The following is a 19,774-nucleotide window of genomic DNA, read 5'->3' on the forward strand; positions in this document are numbered from 1 at the left end:
GGTTCTACAAAGTATTGACTCAGGGGGCCGAATAATTACGCACACCCCACTTTGCAGTTATTGATTTGTAATAAATGTTTGGAATGATGTGTGATTTTCGTTCCACTTCTCACGTGTACACCACTTTGTGTTGGTCTTTCACGTGGAATTCCAATAACATTGATTCATGTTTGTGGCAGTAATGTGACAAAATGTGGAGAACTTTAAGGGGGCCGAATACTTTTGCAACTCACTGTATTTATAGAGATGTGAGGGGTGTACTGACTTTTGTCAGCTCCTGTATCAGGGTGGCTCAGAGCCAGTAGGATATTATAAAGAGAAGCAGTCATGGATTGGCTTCTGCTCATCTCTGAACAATCATCATTAAATGATTAGGAGTTTCCAGCTATATTCAGGGAAGATGAATATTCCTCTCCTGTGATTCCATGTTGGACCCTCTCAGAAGTCAGCTGGTGGTCCGGAATATGCTGCCACGTGACAGAAGCAGAATGTAAACATGTGGTCCTGTGCTGTACACACGCCGGAACCACCAGACGGCATGAGGTCAGCCGGTGCCAGAGCGTCAACCGGAACCCCAACCAAACGGCAAACGATCCAAAACGATCTCTGACAACATAACTGCAGATCTATCATAATCATTTAACAATGGATATCTGATCTCAGTTCAATCGCCCGTTCTTGAGACAATCCCCTCCTTTCATACAGCCACGGATCTTACACCACGAATTAAGGCCACAAACGCCACGGCCATAAACCCCTTGTGAACCTGTGCTGCTCCTGGCGCCCCCTGTCTGCTGTAGTATGCATCAGAGACAATAACATAAAGTGCACCTGTTATAAAAGAAAACACAGTGTGTTGCTTTATCTTCATCTTTAACAAGATCCGCCACTGAGGAGAAAATCCCACGTATAAAAAAACTTGTAAAAAAAATTCTTTTTCTTTTTTTTTTCTTTTTTTTTGCTTTATGGTGGGCTTCCACTGAGAACGGGGATGGTAAGCCCTGATTTGAGCAGGACCATGTAAACACAGAAGACCCCGGCAGCGCAAAGGACGACCACCAGAGCCGCTTTAAGGAAAGACGTTCTACTCCTGACAAAGGTACTGGGAGCCATGATACTGAGCAGGGCCGTGGTCACGGCTAGCGTGTACAGGATGGAGACGCCCGTGTTCAGCGCCACGATCTTCCCAAACTTGGCGAAAGGAGCGATGATGCAGAAGAAGAGAGGGATGGTGGCTATGACGGTGGTAATGGCGCTGGAAACAATGGCGACCCCAACATGGCGGACGGCCTCGCTGACTCTCCACTGACGGCAAGCCACGGGGTCCTGACAAGACACAAAATATCAGAATATTATTATTTTATTATACAGCTATAGTAATCATATGATATACAACAGGGCTCCTCCTTTTATGCTAATGAGGGATGACCTCTGATTTTGAGTAGTGAAGAGCAAAATCAGAGGAGGAGCTCTCCAAAAAACAGAGCTCATTCAGCATTTCATGTTTAGTTAATGTAACCGACAATATAATTTTATTAACTGTCCTATCCATCATCATATGAGAATGTTCCCTCATTATACAGACGTGATCTCCTTCACGGGAACCTGCAGAGAGAGGGATGTGGAAGCCAACATTGTTATTCCCATATAAGAAAGGCTGCTTGTTGTGCTGATATTCTGGCATCAGTAAGTCTAAAGTACATGCCTGGTACACATATGTACACATGTTCACGTGGCATGTACACATAGCTGGAACACGCATGTACACATAGCTGGAAAACACATGTACACATGGCTGGAATACGCATGTACATGTAGCTGGAACATGCATGTTTATGTGGGTGGAACACGCATGTGCACATAGCTGGAACACGCATGTACACATAGCTGGAACACGCATATACACATACCTGGAACACACATGTAAACGTGGCTGAAACCCGCATGTATACATGGCTGAAACATGTATGTACACATAGCTGGAACACACATGTACACATAGTTAGAACACACATGTACACGTAGCTGGAACACGCATGTGCACGTGGCTGGAACACGCATGTACACGTGGCTGGAACACATATGTACACGTGGCTGAAACCCGTATGTATACATGGCTGAAACGCGTATGTACACATAGCTGGAACACGCATGTGCACATAGCTGGAACACGCATGTACACATAGCTGGAACACGCAGGTACACATGGATGGAACACACATGTAAACGTGGCTGAAACCCGCATGTATACATGGCTGAAACATGTATGTACACATAGCTGGAACACACATGTACACATAGTTAGAACACACATGTACACGTAGCTGGAACACGCATGTGCACGTGGCTGGAACACGCATGTACACGTGGCTGGAACACATATGTACACGTGGCTGAAACCCGTATGTATACATGGCTGAAACGCGTATGTACACATAGCTGGAACACGCATGTGCACATAGCTGGAACACGCATGTACACATAGCTGGAACACGCAGGTACACATGGATGGAACACACATGTAAACGTGGCTGAAACCCGTATGTATACATGGCTGAAACGCGTATGTACACATAGCTGGAACACGCATGTACATGTGGCTGGAACACGCATGTACATGTGGCTGGAACACATATGTACACATAGCTGGAACACGCATATACACATAGCTGGAACACGCATGTGCACATAGCTGGAACACGCATATACACATAGCTGGAACACGCATATACACATAGCTGGAACACGCATGTACACATAGCTGGAACACGCATATACACATAGCTGGAACACGCATGTACACATAGCTGGAACACGCATATACACATAGCTGGAACACGCATGTACACATAGCTGGAACACGCATGTACACATGGATGGAACACACATGTAAACATGGCTGAAACCCGTATGTATACATGGCTGAAACGCGTATGTACACATAGCTGGAACACGCATGTACATGTGGCTGGAACACGCATGTACATGTGGCTGGAACACGCATGTACATGTGGCTGGAACACATATGTACACATAGCTGGAACACGCATATACACATAGCTGGAACACGCATATACACATAGCTGGAACACGCATGTGCACATAGCTGGAACACGCATATACACATAGCTGGAACACGCATATACACATAGCTGGAACACGCATATACACATAGCTGGAACACGCATATACACATAGCTGGAACACGCATGTGCACATAGCTGGAACACGCATATACACATAGCTGGAACACGCATATACACATAGCTGGAACACGCATATACACATAGCTGGAACACGCAGGTACACATGGATGGAACACACATGTAAACGTGGCTGAAACCCGTATGTATACATGGTTGAAACGCGTATGTACACATAGCTGGAACACGCATGTACACATAGCTGGAACCTGCATGTAAACTCAATTGTCAACAGGGAGTAGCAATGATTGGCACAAGATGTAAGAACTGGCAACCGCCGGGGGTAACAGATTGGGTAACTGTGCCTCCAGATCAATCAGCCATACAGAAGAGCGGTAGGTAGAGACAAAGTATCCGGGCACCAGTCACAGCAGAAGTGATGCTAAACAACCTATAATCCATCCCCTTCAAACTGACATACAGTGAATTGTGCAGGCCTCACAGCCGCTTTGCAGGATAACCTGCTTCTTCAGAGGCAACAAGCATGTGCACATGGCTGGAACATGCATGTCCTGCTGGCCACTGGACAGAAGTGTGTCTGTGCATGGGGGGGCGAACAGGGGGAGGGGCTCAGGAGTAGACATTAGGTAAATGTGGGTGTGGATGTACTTTAAATACAAATTTACTGGTTACAGAATATTGTAGGTGTGGCCTGTAAAATGTGGGTGCAGCAACTTAATGTAACGGTTATATAGGATAACAGTTATATAAACTGCAACAAAGATATTGGCAGCTGCCTGCAACAGTTTGATGGTTTCAGGGAGATGGCCACTAAGGGCCTGTTCAGACTATGCGCGTTCCTAGCCGTTTTCAGGGAACGTGTCTGGGTACCAAAAACGCATAGAAACGGCTCCTAATGCTTTTGAATAGCCTCGTTCACATGTATGCGTATGAGACGCATACGTTTCTCATCCGCATTGCTGCACGCAGTTCTGTGCGATACGCACAGAAACGGACGCAATGAAAGTCTATGGACGCGTATCAAAAACGCGTACTATTGCGTTTTTAGCGTCCGTTTTCCTCTGCGGTTCCCATAATTCTTTTTTTTTCCCCTGGGTCACGTGTGTGTGCAAAACGCAATAGAATACGCATTAGAACGCAAGAAAAATGCATGCGTTTTTCAACTTGCGTTTCTTTGATTTTAAACGCATTCTTCATACGCAGATAGTCTGAACAGGCCCTAAGGGTCCAATTTAGAGTGAAAAATCGTTTGAGTGATCAGATAATTCTGATCGGATGTGATCAGATTTGTTGTAAATAATCTCCATTGATGGGTACAATCGATTACGAACAATTAAAAAAACAGTCATCCGATTGGATTTTCTAGTCGGTTGTGACGGATAGGAAGCACAGATTGGGTTGTTGATGGTGTAGTGAACGATGCATTACAATATTTCATTTCTGATCAGAATTATCTGATTGCTTGAACGATTTTTCTCTAGAAATTGGATCGTTAGTGGCCACCTTTAGGAGCAGATCGAGGGAATAGGCTAAGATATTAGAATAACAGTAACATTACCAATACTGGGGTGCAGCCCCATCCCGACCCATTGCACCCCAATACAGCGTGACAATCACAGACCCATCACACCCCTTCAGGATTACCCCTGTGCTTTCCTCCTCCATCGTAAAATGGTGATTCGCAGATGGCACCATCTTATTCTAATGTTATAAATCACATTTCTCCTTCACGCTGGGTACACACGTTGCGTTTTTGCGGTTGATAGATGCATTCGATTGATCATTTCCGTCATGTCCGATATTACTTTCACGAAGAAACACATCGTGTGTACCCAGCATAGTCTGCAGCCAAACTAAAAGTAAGCTAAAACTACACTGGTAGCCGTGGGAACGGTACTATGTTTGGAGTACAGTTTGTTCTGAGACTGACAGCTCATTGCATGCACCAATCAGAAGCTCTGAATTCAGAAACGCCCGCAGCATGTGTAACACAATACAATGAGAATAAGAGACCCCAGGACAGGCTGCTACTACCCACAGGAGGATTCATCTCTTGGGTTTATTATCACTACAGGTTTACTTTCAGGCACTTTTTTGTGAGCAGCAGCCGCTGATAGTGGGCGGTGCTTGTTGGCGGTGTCAGAGGTCACTTACCTCCTTGATGTGCAGAGGAAGGTTCTCTCCGGCCAGCAGGTAGCCCTCCACCAGATGGACGCAGTAATCAACAGAGGAGCCGACCAGTATGGACAGAGATATGGCCTCCACCGCTCCCATCTCCCATCCCAAGAAATACATGACGGTCACCACCAGGCAGACCACACCTGCAAAACACCAGACCACAGCTAAGCCCACGACCTCTAGTCCATCCCTGTTGTTCATTGCTTCGTGTTATGTAGAGATAAGTTACAACTCAACAACTTCACAAATTCTCAAAATGCACAAGTGACAGAGCGTTGCTATCATATAAATCCGGCATAGTGGGGTCACTCTGAACCCTCTAACACAGTAATTATAGATTGACGGTGTACCTGGAAATGAATCAGAGCACTCAGTATAGGATTTTGTATAACAAACTGTAAGGCCTGGTGCACACCAAAAACCGCTAGCAGATCCGCAAAATGCTAGCAGATTTTGAAACGCTTTTTCTTCGTTTTCTGCAGCGTTTCAGCTAGCATTTTGCGGTTTTGTGAATCGTTTTTGGTGTAGTAGATTTCATATATTGTTACAGTAAAGCTGTTACTGAACAGCTACTGTAACAAAAACGCCTGGCAAACCGCTCTGAAGTGGCGTTTTTCAGAGCGGTTTGCGTTTTTCCTATACTTAACATTGAGGCAGAAACGCCATCCGCAATCCAAAATCTGCAGCACCCCGGGAGTATGCGTTTCAGCAAAACGCCTCCCGCTCTGGTGTGCACCAGCCCATTGAGATACATTGACCAAGCAGATCCGCAGCCGCAAGTGGATCGCAAAACGCTGAAAAAGCCGCTCGGTGTGCACCAGCCCTAATTGCTTATCATACAGCATATATACAAAATGTGAACACTTCCAAGTAGTGTTTCCTTCTAACAGTATAATCCTGTTATAGTAAACTCCACGGGACCAGGAGAAGTGGTGTTCTATATCACAAGTTTACTACAGTAGCAATAAAAACTAGGTGAGCCCTTTGGAACTATATGGATTTCTGCACAAATTGGTGATAAAATGTGAACTGATCTTCATCTAAGTCACAACAATAGACAATCACAGTCTGCTTAACCGCTTCAGCCTTCAGTCGGGTTTCACTTTATGCATCCGAGCAATTTTCACGTCCCATTCATTCGCCTATAACTTTATCACTACTTATCACAATGAACTGATCTATATCTTGTTTTTTCGCCACCAATTAGGCTTTCTTTGGGTGTTACATTGTGCTAAGAGCTACTTTACTGTAAATGCATTTTAACAGGAAGAATAAGAAAAAAACTGAAAAAAAATCATTATTTCTCAGTTTTCGGCCATTATAGTTTTAACATGCCTCCTTAATTAAAACCCACGTAGTCTATTTGCCTAATAGTCACAGGTATTACACTGTTTAAATTATGTTCCTATCACAATGTATAGCGACAATATTTTATTTGGAAATAAAAGTGCATTTTTTCCGTTTTGCATCCATCACTATTTACAAGCTTATAATTAAAAAAAAATAGAAATATTTCCTCTTTACATTGATATTAAAAAAGTTTAGACCCTTAGGTAAATATTTACATTTTTTTATTGTAATGTTTTTTTTTGTTCTTTGTTTTTTTTTAATTAAACATTTTATTTGGGTATTTTTGGGAGGGTGGGATGTAAATAGTAATTTTTTGTGTAAATATGTGTTAATTTTTTTTTTTAACATGTAGATGTAGTTTTACTGTTTGGCCACAAGATCATGGCAACCATGAGTTTGTTTACATTACGTCACTCTAAGCGTAACATGTACTCTTAGAAGGATGTCGTGGGGGAGACATAAGAGGCAGAAAGAGCGAGGCTTCCGAGAGAAGCCGTCACTTTTTCTGCCGGGGAAAGGGATCAATGATCGGGCACCATGTCCCGATTCATTGATCCCCGGGCTAGCAAACCGCGGCTCGGGAGCGCACGTGCGCAATCGGCCGCAGGAGCGTGCAGGAGCGCACATGCGGTCTTTTGGACGTATACTATACGTCCAAAAGGCCTAAATGGTTAAACTAATACCACACAAATAATTCAATGTTTCCATGTTTTCATTGAACACACCGTGTAAACATTGCTGCACGTTTAAAGTTTGCAAAAAAGCACCTGGATGTTCCACAGCAGTACTGGCAAAATATTCTGTGGACAGATGAAACCAAAGTTGCGTTGTTTGGAAGAAAAACACAACACTATGAGCTTGATTCACTATGCGGTGCTAACCTACTTAGCACTACTAAAGTCTTTAGGCGTGGTAACCAGGGTGCTAAGTAGGTTAGCACCAGTTTCCTCAATCAGACCGCGCGCAAAGTTTTGCGCACGTAAAGTCCCATAGGCTTTAATGGGCACTTTGCGCGGAGCGCCCTGCGCTCTGTGCAGTGCGCGCGTAAAGTTTTATGCGCATAAAGTTTTGCACGCGAAAAGCTCGTTTAGATGCGCTAACGGGTTTTCACAGGCGTGCTAACAGTTAGCACCGCTTTGTGAATCAAGCCCTATGTGTGGAGAAAACAAGGCACAGCACACCAACATCAAAACCTCATCCCAACTGTGAAGTATGGTGGTGGGGGCATCATGGTTTGGGGCTGCTTTGCTGTGTCAGGGGGCCTGGGTGGATTGCTATCATCAAAGGAAACATGAATTCCCAAGTTTATAAAGACATTTTGCAGGAGAACTTAAGGCCATCTGTCCACCAGCTAAAGCTCAGCAGAAGATGGGTGTTGCAACAGGACAAATACCCAAAGCATAAAAGTAAATCAATAACAGAATGGCTTAAACAGAAAAAAATACGCCTTCTGGAGCGGCCCAGAGTCCTGACCTCAACCCGATTGAGATGCTGTGGCATGACCTCAAGAAAGCGATTTACACCGGACCAGACCAAAAATATTGCTGAACTTAAACAGTTCTGTAAAGAGGAATGGTCAAAAATGACTCCTGACCGTTCTGCACATCTTAACTAAGACTATAGCAAACGATTGGTTGAAGTTATTGCTGCCAAAGGAGGTTCAACCAGTTATTAAATCCAAGTGTCCACATACCATTTCCACCTGCACTGTGAATGTTTACACGGTGTGTTCAATGAAAACATGGAAACATTGAATTATTTGTGTGGTATTAGTTTAAGCAGACTGTGATTGTCTGTTGACTTAGATGACAAGACATGACCATTGGAGGTACAGTACAAGCACTTGTCCTAGAAATGGCCCAGCATGCCCTGGTGCATTCTCTGCTGCACAGGAGGAGCTCTGTCCTCCCATTGGAGGTACAGTACAAGCACTTGTCCTAGAAATGGCCCAGCATGCCCTGGTACATCTCTGCTGCACAGGAGCAGCTCTGTCCTCCCATTGGAGGTACAGTACAAGCACTTGTCCTAGAAATATCCCAGCATGCCCTGGTGCATTCTCTGCTGCACAGGAGCAGCTCTGTCCTCCCATTGGAGGTACAGTACAAGCACTTGTCCTAGAAATGGCCCAGCATGCCCTGGTACATTCTCTGCTGCACAGGACCAGCTCTGTCCTCCCATTGGAGGTACAGTACAAGCACTTGTCCTAGAAATATCCCAGCATGCCCTGGTACACCCTCTGCTGCACAGGAGCAGCTCTGTCCTCCCATTGGAGGTACAGTACAAGCACTTGTCCTAGAAATATCCCAGCATGCCCTGGTACATTCTCTGCTGCACAGGAGCAGCTCTGTCCTCCCATTGGAGTTACAGTACAAGCACGTGTCCTAGAAATATCCCAGCATGCCCTGGTGCATTCTCTGCTGCACAGGAGCAGCTCTGTCCTCCCATTGGAGGTACAGTACAAGCACTTGTCCTAGAAATATCCCAGCATGCCCTGGTACATTCTCTGCTGCACAGGAGCAGCTCTGTCCTCCCATTGGAGGTACAGTACAAGCACTTGTCCTAGAAATGTCCCAGCATGCCCTGGTACATTCTCTGCTGCACAGGACCAGCTCTGTCCTCCCATTGGAGGTACAGTACAAGCACTTGTCCTAGAAATATCCCAGCATGCCCTGGTGCATTCTCTGCTGCACAGGAGCAGCTCTGTCCTCCCATTGGAGGTACAGTACAAGCACTTGTCCTAGAAATGGCCCAGCATGCCCTGGTACATTCTCTGCTGCACAGGAGAAGCTGTGTCCTCCCATTGGAGGTACAGTACAAGCACTTGTCCTAGAAATATCCCAGCATGCCCTGGTGCATTCTCTGCTGCACAGGAGCAGCTCTGTCCTCCCATTGGAGGTACAGTACAAGCACTTGTCCTAGAAATATCCCAGCATCCCCTGGTACATTCTCTGCTGCACAGCAGCAGCTCTGTCCTCCCATTGGAGGTACAGTACAAGCACTTGTCCTAGAAATGGCCCAGCATGCCCTGGTGCATTCTCTGCTGTACAGGAGCAGCTCTGTCCTCGCATTGGAGGTACAGTACAAGCACTTGTCCTAGAAATGGCCCAGCATGCCCTGGTGCAATCTCTGCTGCACAGGAGCTGCTCTGTCCTCCCATTGGAGGTACAGTACAAGCACTTGTCCTAGAAATATCCCAGCATGCCCTGGTACATTCTCTGTTGCACAGGAGCAGCTCTGTCCTCCCATTGGAGGTACAGTACAAGCACTTGTCCTAGAAATGGCCCAGCATGCCCTGGTACATTCTCTGCTGCACAGGAGCTGCTCTGTCCTTCCATTGGAGGTACAGTACAAGCACTTGTCCTAGAAATGGCCCAGCATGCCCTGGTGCATTCTCTGCTGCACAGGAGCAGCTCTGTCCTCCCATTGGAGGTACAGTACAAGCACTTGTCCTAGAAATATCCCAGCATGCCCTGGTGCATTCTCTGCTGCACAGGAGCAGCTCTGTCCTCCCATTGGAGGTACAGTACAAGCACTTGTCCTAGAAATGGCCCAGCATGCCCTGGTACATTCTCTGCTGCACAGGAGCAGCTCTGTCCTCCCATTGGAGGTACAGTACAAGCACTTGTCCTAGAAATATCCCAGCATGCCCTGGTGCATTCTCTGCTGCACAGGAGCAGCTCTGTCCTCCCATTGGAGGTACAGTACAAGCACTTGTCCTAGAAATATCCCAGCATGCCCTGGTGCATTCTCTGCTGCACAGGACCAGCTCTGTCCTCCCATTGGAGGTACAGTACAAGCACTTGTCCTAGAAATGGCCCAGCATGCCCTAGTGCTTTCTCTGCTGCACAGGAGCAGCTCTGTCCTCCCATTGGAGGTACAGTACAAGCACTTGTCCTAGAGATGGCCCAGCATGCCCTGGTGCATTCTCTGCTGCACAGGAGCAGCTCTGTCCTCCCATTGGAGGTACAGTACAAGCACTTGTCCTAGAAATATCCCAGCATGCCCTGGTGCATTCTCTGCTGCACAGGACCAGCTCTGTACTCCCATTGGAGGTACAGTACAAGCACTTGTCCTACAAATATCCCAGCATGCCCTGGTGCATTCTCTGCTGCACAGGAGCAGCTCTGCCCTCCCATTGGAGGTACAGTACAAGCACTTGTCCTAGAAATGGCCCAGCATGCCCTGGTGCATTCTCTGCTGCACAGGAGCAGCTCTGTCCTCCCATTGGAGGTTCAGTACAAGCACTTGTCCTATAAATATCCCAGCATGCCCTGGTGCATTCTCTGCTGCACAGGACCAGCTCTGTCCTCCCATTGGAGGTACAGTACAAGCACTTGTCCTAGAAATGGTCCAGCATGCCCTGGTACATTCTCTGCTGCACAGGAGCAGCTCTGTCCTCCCATTGGAGGTACAGTACAAGCACTTGTCCTAGAAATATCCCAGCATGCCCTGGTACATTCTCTGCTGCACAGGAGCAGCTCTGTCCTCCCATTGGAGGTACAGTACAAGCACTTGTCCTAGAAATGTCCCAGCATGCCCTGGTACATTCTCTGCTGCACAGGACCAGCTCTGTCCTCACATTGGAGGTGCAGTACCAGCACTTGTCCTAGAAATGGCCCAGCATGCCCTGGTACATTCTCTGCTGCACAGGAGCAGCTCTGTCCTCCCATTGGAGGTACAGTACAAGCACTTGTCCTAGAAATGGCCCAGCATGCCCTGGTGCATTCTCTGCTGCACAGGAGCAGCTCTGTCCTCCCATTGGAGGTACAGTACAAGCACTTGTCCTAGAAATGGCCCAGCATGCCCTGGTACATTCTCTGCTGCACAGGAGAAGCTGTGTCCTCCCATTGGAGGTACAGTACAAGCACTTGTCCTAGAAATATCCCAACATGCCCTGGTGCATTCTCTGCTGCACAGGAGCAGCTCTGTCCTCCCATTGGAGGTACAGTACAAGCACTTGTCCTAGAAATGGCCCAGCATGCCCTGGTGCATTCTCTGCTGCACAGGAGCAGCTCTGTCCTCCCATTGGAGGTACAGTACAAGCACTTGTCCTAGAAATGGCCCAGCATGCCCTGGTACATTCTCTGCTGCACAGGAGAAGCTGTGTCCTCCCATTGGAGGTACAGTACAAGCACTTGTCCTAGAAATATCCCAGCATGCCCTGGTGCATTCTCTGCTGCACAGGAGCAGCTCTGTCCTCCCATTGGAGGCACAGTACAAGCACTTGTCCTAGAAATATCCCAGCATGCTCTGGTACATTCTCTGCTGCACAGCAGCAGCTCTGTCCTCCCATTGGAGGTACAGTACAAGCACTTGTCCTAGAAATGGCCCAGCATGCCCTGGTACATTCTCTGCTGCACAGCAGCAGCTCTGTCCTCCCATTGGAGGTACAGTACAAGCACTTGTCCTAGAAATATCCCAGCATGCCCTGGTGCATTCTCTGCTGCACAGGAGCAGCTCTGTCCTCCCATTGGAGGTACAGTACAAGCACTTGTCCTAGAAATGGCCCAGCATGCCCTGGTACATTCTCTGCTGCACAGGAGAAGCTGTGTCCTCCCATTGGAGGTACAGTACAAGCACTTGTCCTAGAAATATCCCAGCATGCCCTGGTGCATTCTCTGCTGCACAGGAGCAGCTCTGTTCTCCCATTGGAGGTACAGTACAAGCACTTGTCCTAGAAATGGCCCAGCATGCCCTGGTACATTCTCTGCTGCACAGGAGCAGCTCTGTCCTCCCATTGGAGGTACAGTACAAGCACTTGTCCTAGAAATGGCCCAGCATGCCCTGGTGCATTCTCTGCTGTACAGGAGCAGCTCTGTCCTCGCATTGGAGGTACAGTACAAGCACTTGTCCTAGAAATGGCACAGCATGCCCTGGTGCATTCTCTGCTGCACAGGAGCAGCTCTGTCCTCCCATTGGAGGTACAGTACAAGCACTTGTCCTAGAGATGGCACAGCATGCCCTGGTGCATTCTCTGCTGCACAGGAGCAGCTCTGTCCTCCCATTGGAGGTACAGTACAAGCACTTGTCCTAGAAATGGCCCAGCATGCCCTGGTACATTCTCTGCTGCACAGGAGCAGCTCTGTCCTTCCATTGGAGGTACAGTACAAGCACTTGTCCTAGAAATGGCCCAGCATGCCCTGGTGCATTCTCTGCTGCACAGGAGCAGCTCTGTCCTCCCATTGGAGGTACAGTACAAGCACTTGTCCTAGAAATATCCCAGCATGCCCTGGTGCATTCTCTGCTGCACAGGAGCAGCTCTGTCCTCCCATTGGAGGTACAGTACAAGCACTTGTCCTAGAAATGGCCCAGCATGCCCTGGTACATTCTCTGCTGCACAGGAGCAGCTCTGTCCTCCCATTGGAGGTACAGTACAAGCACTTGTACTAGAAATGGCCCAGCATGCCCTGGTGCATTCTCTGCTGCACAGGAGCAGCTCTGTCCTCCCATTGGAGGTACAGTACAAGCACTTGTCCTAGAAATATCCCAGCATGCCCTGGTGCATTCTCTGCTGCACAGGAGCAGCTCTGTCCTCCCATTGGAGGTACAGTACAAGCACTTGTCCTAGAAATATCCCAGCATGCCCTGGTGCATTCTCTGCTGCACAGGACCAGCTCTGTCCTCCCATTGGAGGTACAGTACAAGCACTTGTCCTAGAAATGGCCCAGCATGCCCTAGTGCTTTCTCTGCTGCACAGGAGCAGCTCTGTCCTCCCATTGGAGGTACAGTACAAGCACTTGTCCTAGAGATGGCCCAGCATGCCCTGGTGCATTCTCTGCTGCACAGGAGCAGCTCTGTCCTCCCATTGGAGGTACAGTACAAGCACTTGTCCTAGAAATATCCCAGCATGCCCTGGTGCATTCTCTGCTGCACAGGACCAGCTCTGTACTCCCATTGGAGGTACAGTACAAGCACTTGTCCTACAAATATCCCAGCATGCCCTGGTGCATTCTCTGCTGCACAGGAGCAGCTCTGCCCTCCCATTGGAGGTACAGTACAAGCACTTGTCCTAGAAATGGCCCAGCATGCCCTGGTGCATTCTCTGCTGCACAGGAGCAGCTCTGTCCTCCCATTGGAGGTTCAGTACAAGCACTTGTCCTAGAAATGGCCCAGCATGCCCTAGTGCTTTCTCTGCTGCACAGGAGCAGCTCTGTCCTCCCATTGGAGGTACAGTACAAGCACTTGTCCTAGAGATGGCCCAGCATGCCCTGGTGCATTCTCTGCTGCACAGGAGCAGCTCTGTCCTCCCATTGGAGGTACAGTACAAGCACTTGTCCTAGAAATATCCCAGCATGCCCTGGTGCATTCTCTGCTGCACAGGACCAGCTCTGTACTCCCATTGGAGGTACAGTACAAGCACTTGTCCTACAAATATCCCAGCATGCCCTGGTGCATTCTCTGCTGCACAGGAGCAGCTCTGCCCTCCCATTGGAGGTACAGTACAAGCACTTGTCCTAGAAATGGCCCAGCATGCCCTGGTGCATTCTCTGCTGCACAGGAGCAGCTGTGTCCTCCCATTGGTGGTACAGTACAAGCACTTGTCCTAGAAATATCCCAGCATGCCCTGGTGCATTCTCTGCTGGACAGGAGCAGTTCTGTCCTCCCATTGGAGGTACAGTACAAGCACTTGTCCTAGAAATGGCCCAGCATGCCCTGGTGCATTCTCTGCTGCACAGGAGCAGCTCTGTCCTCCCATTGGAGGTACAGTACATGCACTTGTCCTAGAAATATCCCAGCATGCCCTGGTGCATTCTCTGCTGCACAGGAGCAGCTCTGTCCTCCCATTGGAGGTACAGTACAAGCACTTGTCCTAATAATGGTCCAGCATGCCCTGGTACATTCTCTGCTGCACAGGAGCAGCTCTGTCCTCCCATTGGAGGTACAGTACAAGCACTTGTCCTAGAAATATCCCAGCATGCCCTGGTACATTCTCTGCTGCACAGGAGCAGCTCTGTCCTCCCATTGGAGGTACAGTACAAGCACTTGTCCTAATAATGGTCCAGCATGCCCTGGTACATTCTCTGCTGCACAGGAGCAGCTCTGTCCTCCCATTGGATGTACAGTACAAGCACTTGTCCTAGAAATATCCCAGCATGCCCTGGTGCATTCTCTGCTGCACAGGAGCAGCTCTGCCTTCCCATTGGAGGTACAGTACAAGCACTTGTCCTAGAAATGGCCCAGCATGCCCTGGTATATTCTCTGCTGCACAGGAGCAGCTCTGTCCTCCCATTGGAGGTACAGTACAAGCACTTGTCCTAGAAATATCCCAGCATGCCCTGGTGCAATCTCTGCTGCACAGAAGCAGCTATGTCCTCCCATTGGAGGTACAGTACAAGCACTTGTCCTAGAAATATCCCAGCATGCCCTGGTACATTCTCTGCTGCACAGGAGCAGCTCTGTCCTCCCATTGGAGGTACAGTACAAGCACTTGTCCTAGAAATATTCCAGCATGCCCTGGTACATTCTCTGCTGCACAGGAGCAGCTCTGCCCTCCCATTGGAGGTACAGTACAAGCACTTGTCCTAGAAATGGCCCAGCATGCCCTAGTGCTTTCTCTGCTGCACAGGAGCAGCTCTGTCCTCCCATTGGAGGTACAGTACAAGCACTTGTCCTAGAAATGGCCCAGCATGCCCTGGTACATTCTCTGCTGCACAGGACCGGCTCTGTCCTCCCATTGGAGGTACAGTACAAGCACTTGTCCTAGAAATATCCCAGCACGCCCTGGTGCATTCTCTGCTGCACAGGGGCAGCTCTGTCCTCCCATTGGAGGTGCAGTACAAGCACTTGTCCTAGAAATATCCCAGCATGCCCTGGTACATTCTCTGCTGCACAGGAGCAGCTCTGTCCTCCCATTGGAGGTACAGTACAAGCACTTGTCCTAGAAATGGCCCAGCATGCCCTGGTACATTCTCTGCTGCACAGGGGCAGCTCTGTCCTCCCATTGGAGGTACAGTACAAGCACTTGTCCTAGAAATGGCCCAGCATGCCCTGGTGCATTCTCTGCTGCACAGGAGCAGTTCTGTCCTGCCATTGGAGGTGCAGTACAAGCACTTGTCCTAGAAATATCCCAGCATGCCCTGGTACATTCTCTGCTGCACAGGGGCAGCTCTGTCCTCCCATTGGAGGTGCAGTACAAGCACTTGTCCTAGAAATATCCCAGCATGCCCTGGTACATTCTCTGCTGCACAGGGGCAGCTCTGTCCTCCCATTGGAGGTGCAGTACAAGCACTTGTCCTAGAAATATCCCAGCATGCCCTGGTACATTCTCTGCTGCACAGGGGCAGCTCTGTCCTCCCATTGGAGGTACAGTACAAGCACTTGTCCTAGAAATATCCCAGCATGCCCTGGTACATTCTCTGCTGCACAGGAGCAGCTCTGTCCTCCCATTGGAGGTACAGTACAAGCACTTGTCCTAGAAATGGCCCAGCATGCCCTGGTACATTCTCTGCTGCACAGGGGCAGCTCTGTCCTCCCATTGGAGGTACAGTACAAGCACTTGTCCTAGAAATGGCCCAGCATGCCCTGGTGCATTCTCTGCTGCACAGGAGCAGTTCTGTCCTGCCATTGGAGGTACAGTACAAGAACTTGTCCTAGAAATATCCCAGCATGCCCTGGTACATTCCTTGCTGCACAGGAGCAGCTCTGTCCTCCCATTGGAGGTACAGTACAAGCACTTGTCCTAGAAATGGCCCAGCATGCCCTGGTACATTCTCTGCTGCACAGGAGCAGCTCTGTCCTCCCATTGGAGGTACAGTACAAGCACTTGTCCTAGAAATGGCCCAGCATGCCCTGGTACATTCTCTGCTGCACAGGAGCAGCTCTGTCCTCCCATTGGAGGTACAGTACAAGCACTTGTCCTAGAAATGGCCCAGCATGCCCTGGTACATTCTCTGCTGCACAGGAGCAGCTCTGTCCTCCCATTGGAGGTACAGTACAAGCACTTGTCCTAGAAATGGCCCAGCATGCCCTGGTACATTCTCTGCTGCACAGGGGCAGCTCTGTCCTCCCATTGGAGGTACAGTACAAGCACTTGTCCTAGAAATGGCCCAGCATGCCCTGGTGCATTCTCTGCTGCACAGGAGCAGTTCTGTCCTGCCATTGGAGGTACAGTACAAGAACTTGTCCTAGAAATATCCCAGCATGCCCTGGTACATTCTCTGCTGCACAGGAGCAGCTCTGTCCTCCCATTGGAGGTACAGTACAAGCACTTGTCCTAGAAATGGCCCAGCATGCCCTGGTGCATTCTCTGCTGCACAGGAGCAGTTCTGTCCTGCCATTGGAGGTACAGTACAAGCACTTGCACATTTGGTGCACTATAAGGTTACTGTAAGTATATCTTAGAGCTGCATTGCCAGTCTGGACAAATCGCTGGTACAGTATGCAGCACTCTCTTCCTGTGCGTGGCTCCGATACCTCTGTGGGCGGGACTTAGCACTCTCCTCTCCACTCTCAGTTTTGCAGCAAGTAAAGCTGGCCACTAACGGTCTAATTTATAGCGAAAAATCGTTCGAGCGATCAGAAATTCTGATCGGATTGGTTGTAAATAATCTCCATTGGTGGACACAATCGATTATGAATGAGTGAAAAAAATGTCGCCCGAATGAATTTTCGTCGAACGAAAATTTAAATTTTCTTGGTGGTCGTGATAGATAGGAAGCAATGATTGGTTAGTTGATGGTGTAGTGAACGATTTTTCGTCCGATCAGAATTTCTGATCGCTCGAACGATTTTTCGCTAGAAATTGGACCGTTAGTGGCCAGCCTGCCTCTCCCTCACCACTCTCCCATAGCAGTGCTTACTGCTTGGCACACAATTGCACTGGAGTCAATGGCACCACAACATTCTATTCAGATGTAGCGGTGCGCACACGCTGATTATTCTAAATTCAGCGACGCACTGCCTGTCCAGCAGACAGAACATCACTAAGTGGCGGCAGAGCTATGCAGATCACCCTGTCGCACAGTCTGCCGCACAGGGGGGCGGAGCTATGCAGATCACCCTGTCGCACAGTCTGCCGCACAGGGGGGCGGAGCTATGCAGATCACCCTGTCGCACAGTCTGCCACATGGGGCGGAGCTACGCAGATCACTATGTCGCACAGTCTGCCACATGGGGCGGAGCTACACAGATCACCATGTCGCACAGTGTGCCGCAAAAGGGGGCGGAGCTACGCAGATCACCCTGTCGCACATTCTGCCACACAGGGGGAGGAGCTACGCAGATCACCCTGTCGCACAGTCAGGGCTGGGCCGAGGCAGAGGCTGGAGAGGCTCCAGCCTCAGGGCGCAGTGTAGGAGGGGGCGCACAATTCATTTAGTTGTCATTCCCAATTGTGTTTGAAGCAGAAAGAAATAAGAAAAGGGGATACATGGCAGTGACTGCAAGCCAGATAAGTAGAGATTAAGGTGTTGGGGAGGTTGGGGGCCCTGTGGCCCTCTTAGTCTAGTAGCAATCAGTGTGTGATGGCTGGGGTGGGAGGGATGGAGGGGCGCACTTTGGTGTCTCAGCCTTGGGTGCTAAAGGACCTTGTCCCAGCTCTGCGCACAGTCTGCCACACAGGGGGAGGAGCTACGCAGATCACCCTGTCGCACAGTCTGCCGCAAAGGGGGGCGCAGCTACACAGATCACCCTGTCGCACATTCTGCCACACAGGGGGAGGAGCTACGCAGATCACCCTGTCGCACAGTCTGCCACACAGGGGGAGGAGCTACGCAGATCACCCTGTCGCACAGTCTGCCACACAGGGGGAGGAGCTACGCAGATCACCCTGTCGCACAGTCTGCCGCAGGATGATGTACACAGGAGACAGTGAGGTGTGACGGTCCTGCAGCAGGCTCTATGCAAATAATCACTCAAGTTGTTCCTGATTAACGTCATTTCAATATTACTTTTCTTACCTTAATTATGTTATTTTTTTGCTCTTGTAACACAGATAAGGTGAGAACAGATGAAAACAGATGACAACGCTCTGTGAATCCCCCCACTGTACCTAGTATGGTGAGGAGGACCGGGAGGAGGAGCAGGAGGTGCGTGGTGAAGATGGCCACGGCCGCTACGCAGATCACCAGCGACAGGATCAGTCCGTACAGCGCGCTCTCCACGCCTGAAAGACACAAAGCCACAGCTCAACACACCCACTTCACTCACTCTGTGCCGGTATATCACTATAATCATTACATGCAATGCACAAAGCTCTACTCCCTGCATATAAACCATTGTTACGTCTCATATTATCTACCTAGCTGGGAGTGCAAAGCTGTCTCCCTGTGCCAGTGTCAGATGCTGCAAGCCATACAGAACAGCACTCTCTCTCCTGTTCAAACTGTAAAAAGTCAGAGATCAGCCCCAAAATCCTAATTAGACAGCGCTCTCTCCTGAAACTCTCATAATTAGGCAGAATGTCATTTTGCCTTCTATAAAACAGAACGTATTTGCGATAATTTGGATGTAAGTGGGTAACTCTGGTTTCCCAGAATGCATCACTCCTGGATATGCAAATCATCTCTTTATGCCCCTGATGTCAGGCTTACATCAAGATCTGCGGGTGTATTTATTTTACAACTAGTTATTAGCTACAGGCTCACTATACACCAGCAGTTCTGGATGTAAGTCTTGTACTCAGATGCAGGCTGTCACTCTCTAAGCTCGGCTCTGCAGGCTGTCACTCTCTAAGCTCGGCACTGCAAGCTGTCACTCTCTAAGCTCGGCACTGCAGGCTGTCACTCTCTAAGCTCGGCACTGCAGGCTGTCACTCTCTAAGCTCGGGAACTGCAGGCTGTCACTCTCTAAGCTCGGCACTGCAGGCTGTCACTCACTAAGCTCGGCACTGCAGGCTGTCACTCTCTAAGCTCGGCACTGCAGGCTGTCACTCTCTAAGCTCGGGAACTGCAGGCTGTCACTCTCTAAGCTCGGCACTGCAGGCTGTCACTCACTAAGCTCGGCACTGCAGGCTGTCACTCTCTAAGCTTGGCACTGCAAGCTGTCACTCTCTAAGCTCGGCACTGCAGGCTGTGACTCTCTAAGCTTGGCACTGCAAGCTGTCACTCTCTAAGCTCGGCACTGCAGGCTGTCACTCTCTAAGC

The 19,774-nt window shown here is 49.1% G+C and overlaps 1 protein-coding gene across 6 annotated transcripts in view; it reads right to left on the minus strand.

Annotated features, from left to right (window-relative positions):
• Positions 1-236: 236 nt before the first annotated feature.
• Positions 237-19,774, minus strand: part of DISP3 (dispatched RND transporter family member 3) — a 308,406-nt gene continuing 288,868 nt past the window's right edge. For all 6 annotated transcript variants that reach the window (XM_068242367.1, XM_068242366.1, XM_068242369.1 and 3 more), the window contains 3 exons: positions 18,682-18,795; positions 5,319-5,485; positions 237-1,326 (listed from right to left, as the gene is read on the minus strand). In XM_068242367.1, the coding sequence (XP_068098468.1) occupies positions 964-1,326; positions 5,319-5,485; positions 18,682-18,795 (644 nt within the window). In that variant the 3' untranslated portion in view covers positions 237-963. The remainder of the gene's footprint in view (positions 1,327-5,318; positions 5,486-18,681; positions 18,796-19,774) is intronic.

Source organism: Hyperolius riggenbachi, chromosome 6 (assembly GCF_040937935.1).
Source record: "Hyperolius riggenbachi isolate aHypRig1 chromosome 6, aHypRig1.pri, whole genome shotgun sequence".
In the NCBI taxonomy this organism is placed as follows: Eukaryota; Metazoa; Chordata; class Amphibia; order Anura; family Hyperoliidae; genus Hyperolius; species Hyperolius riggenbachi.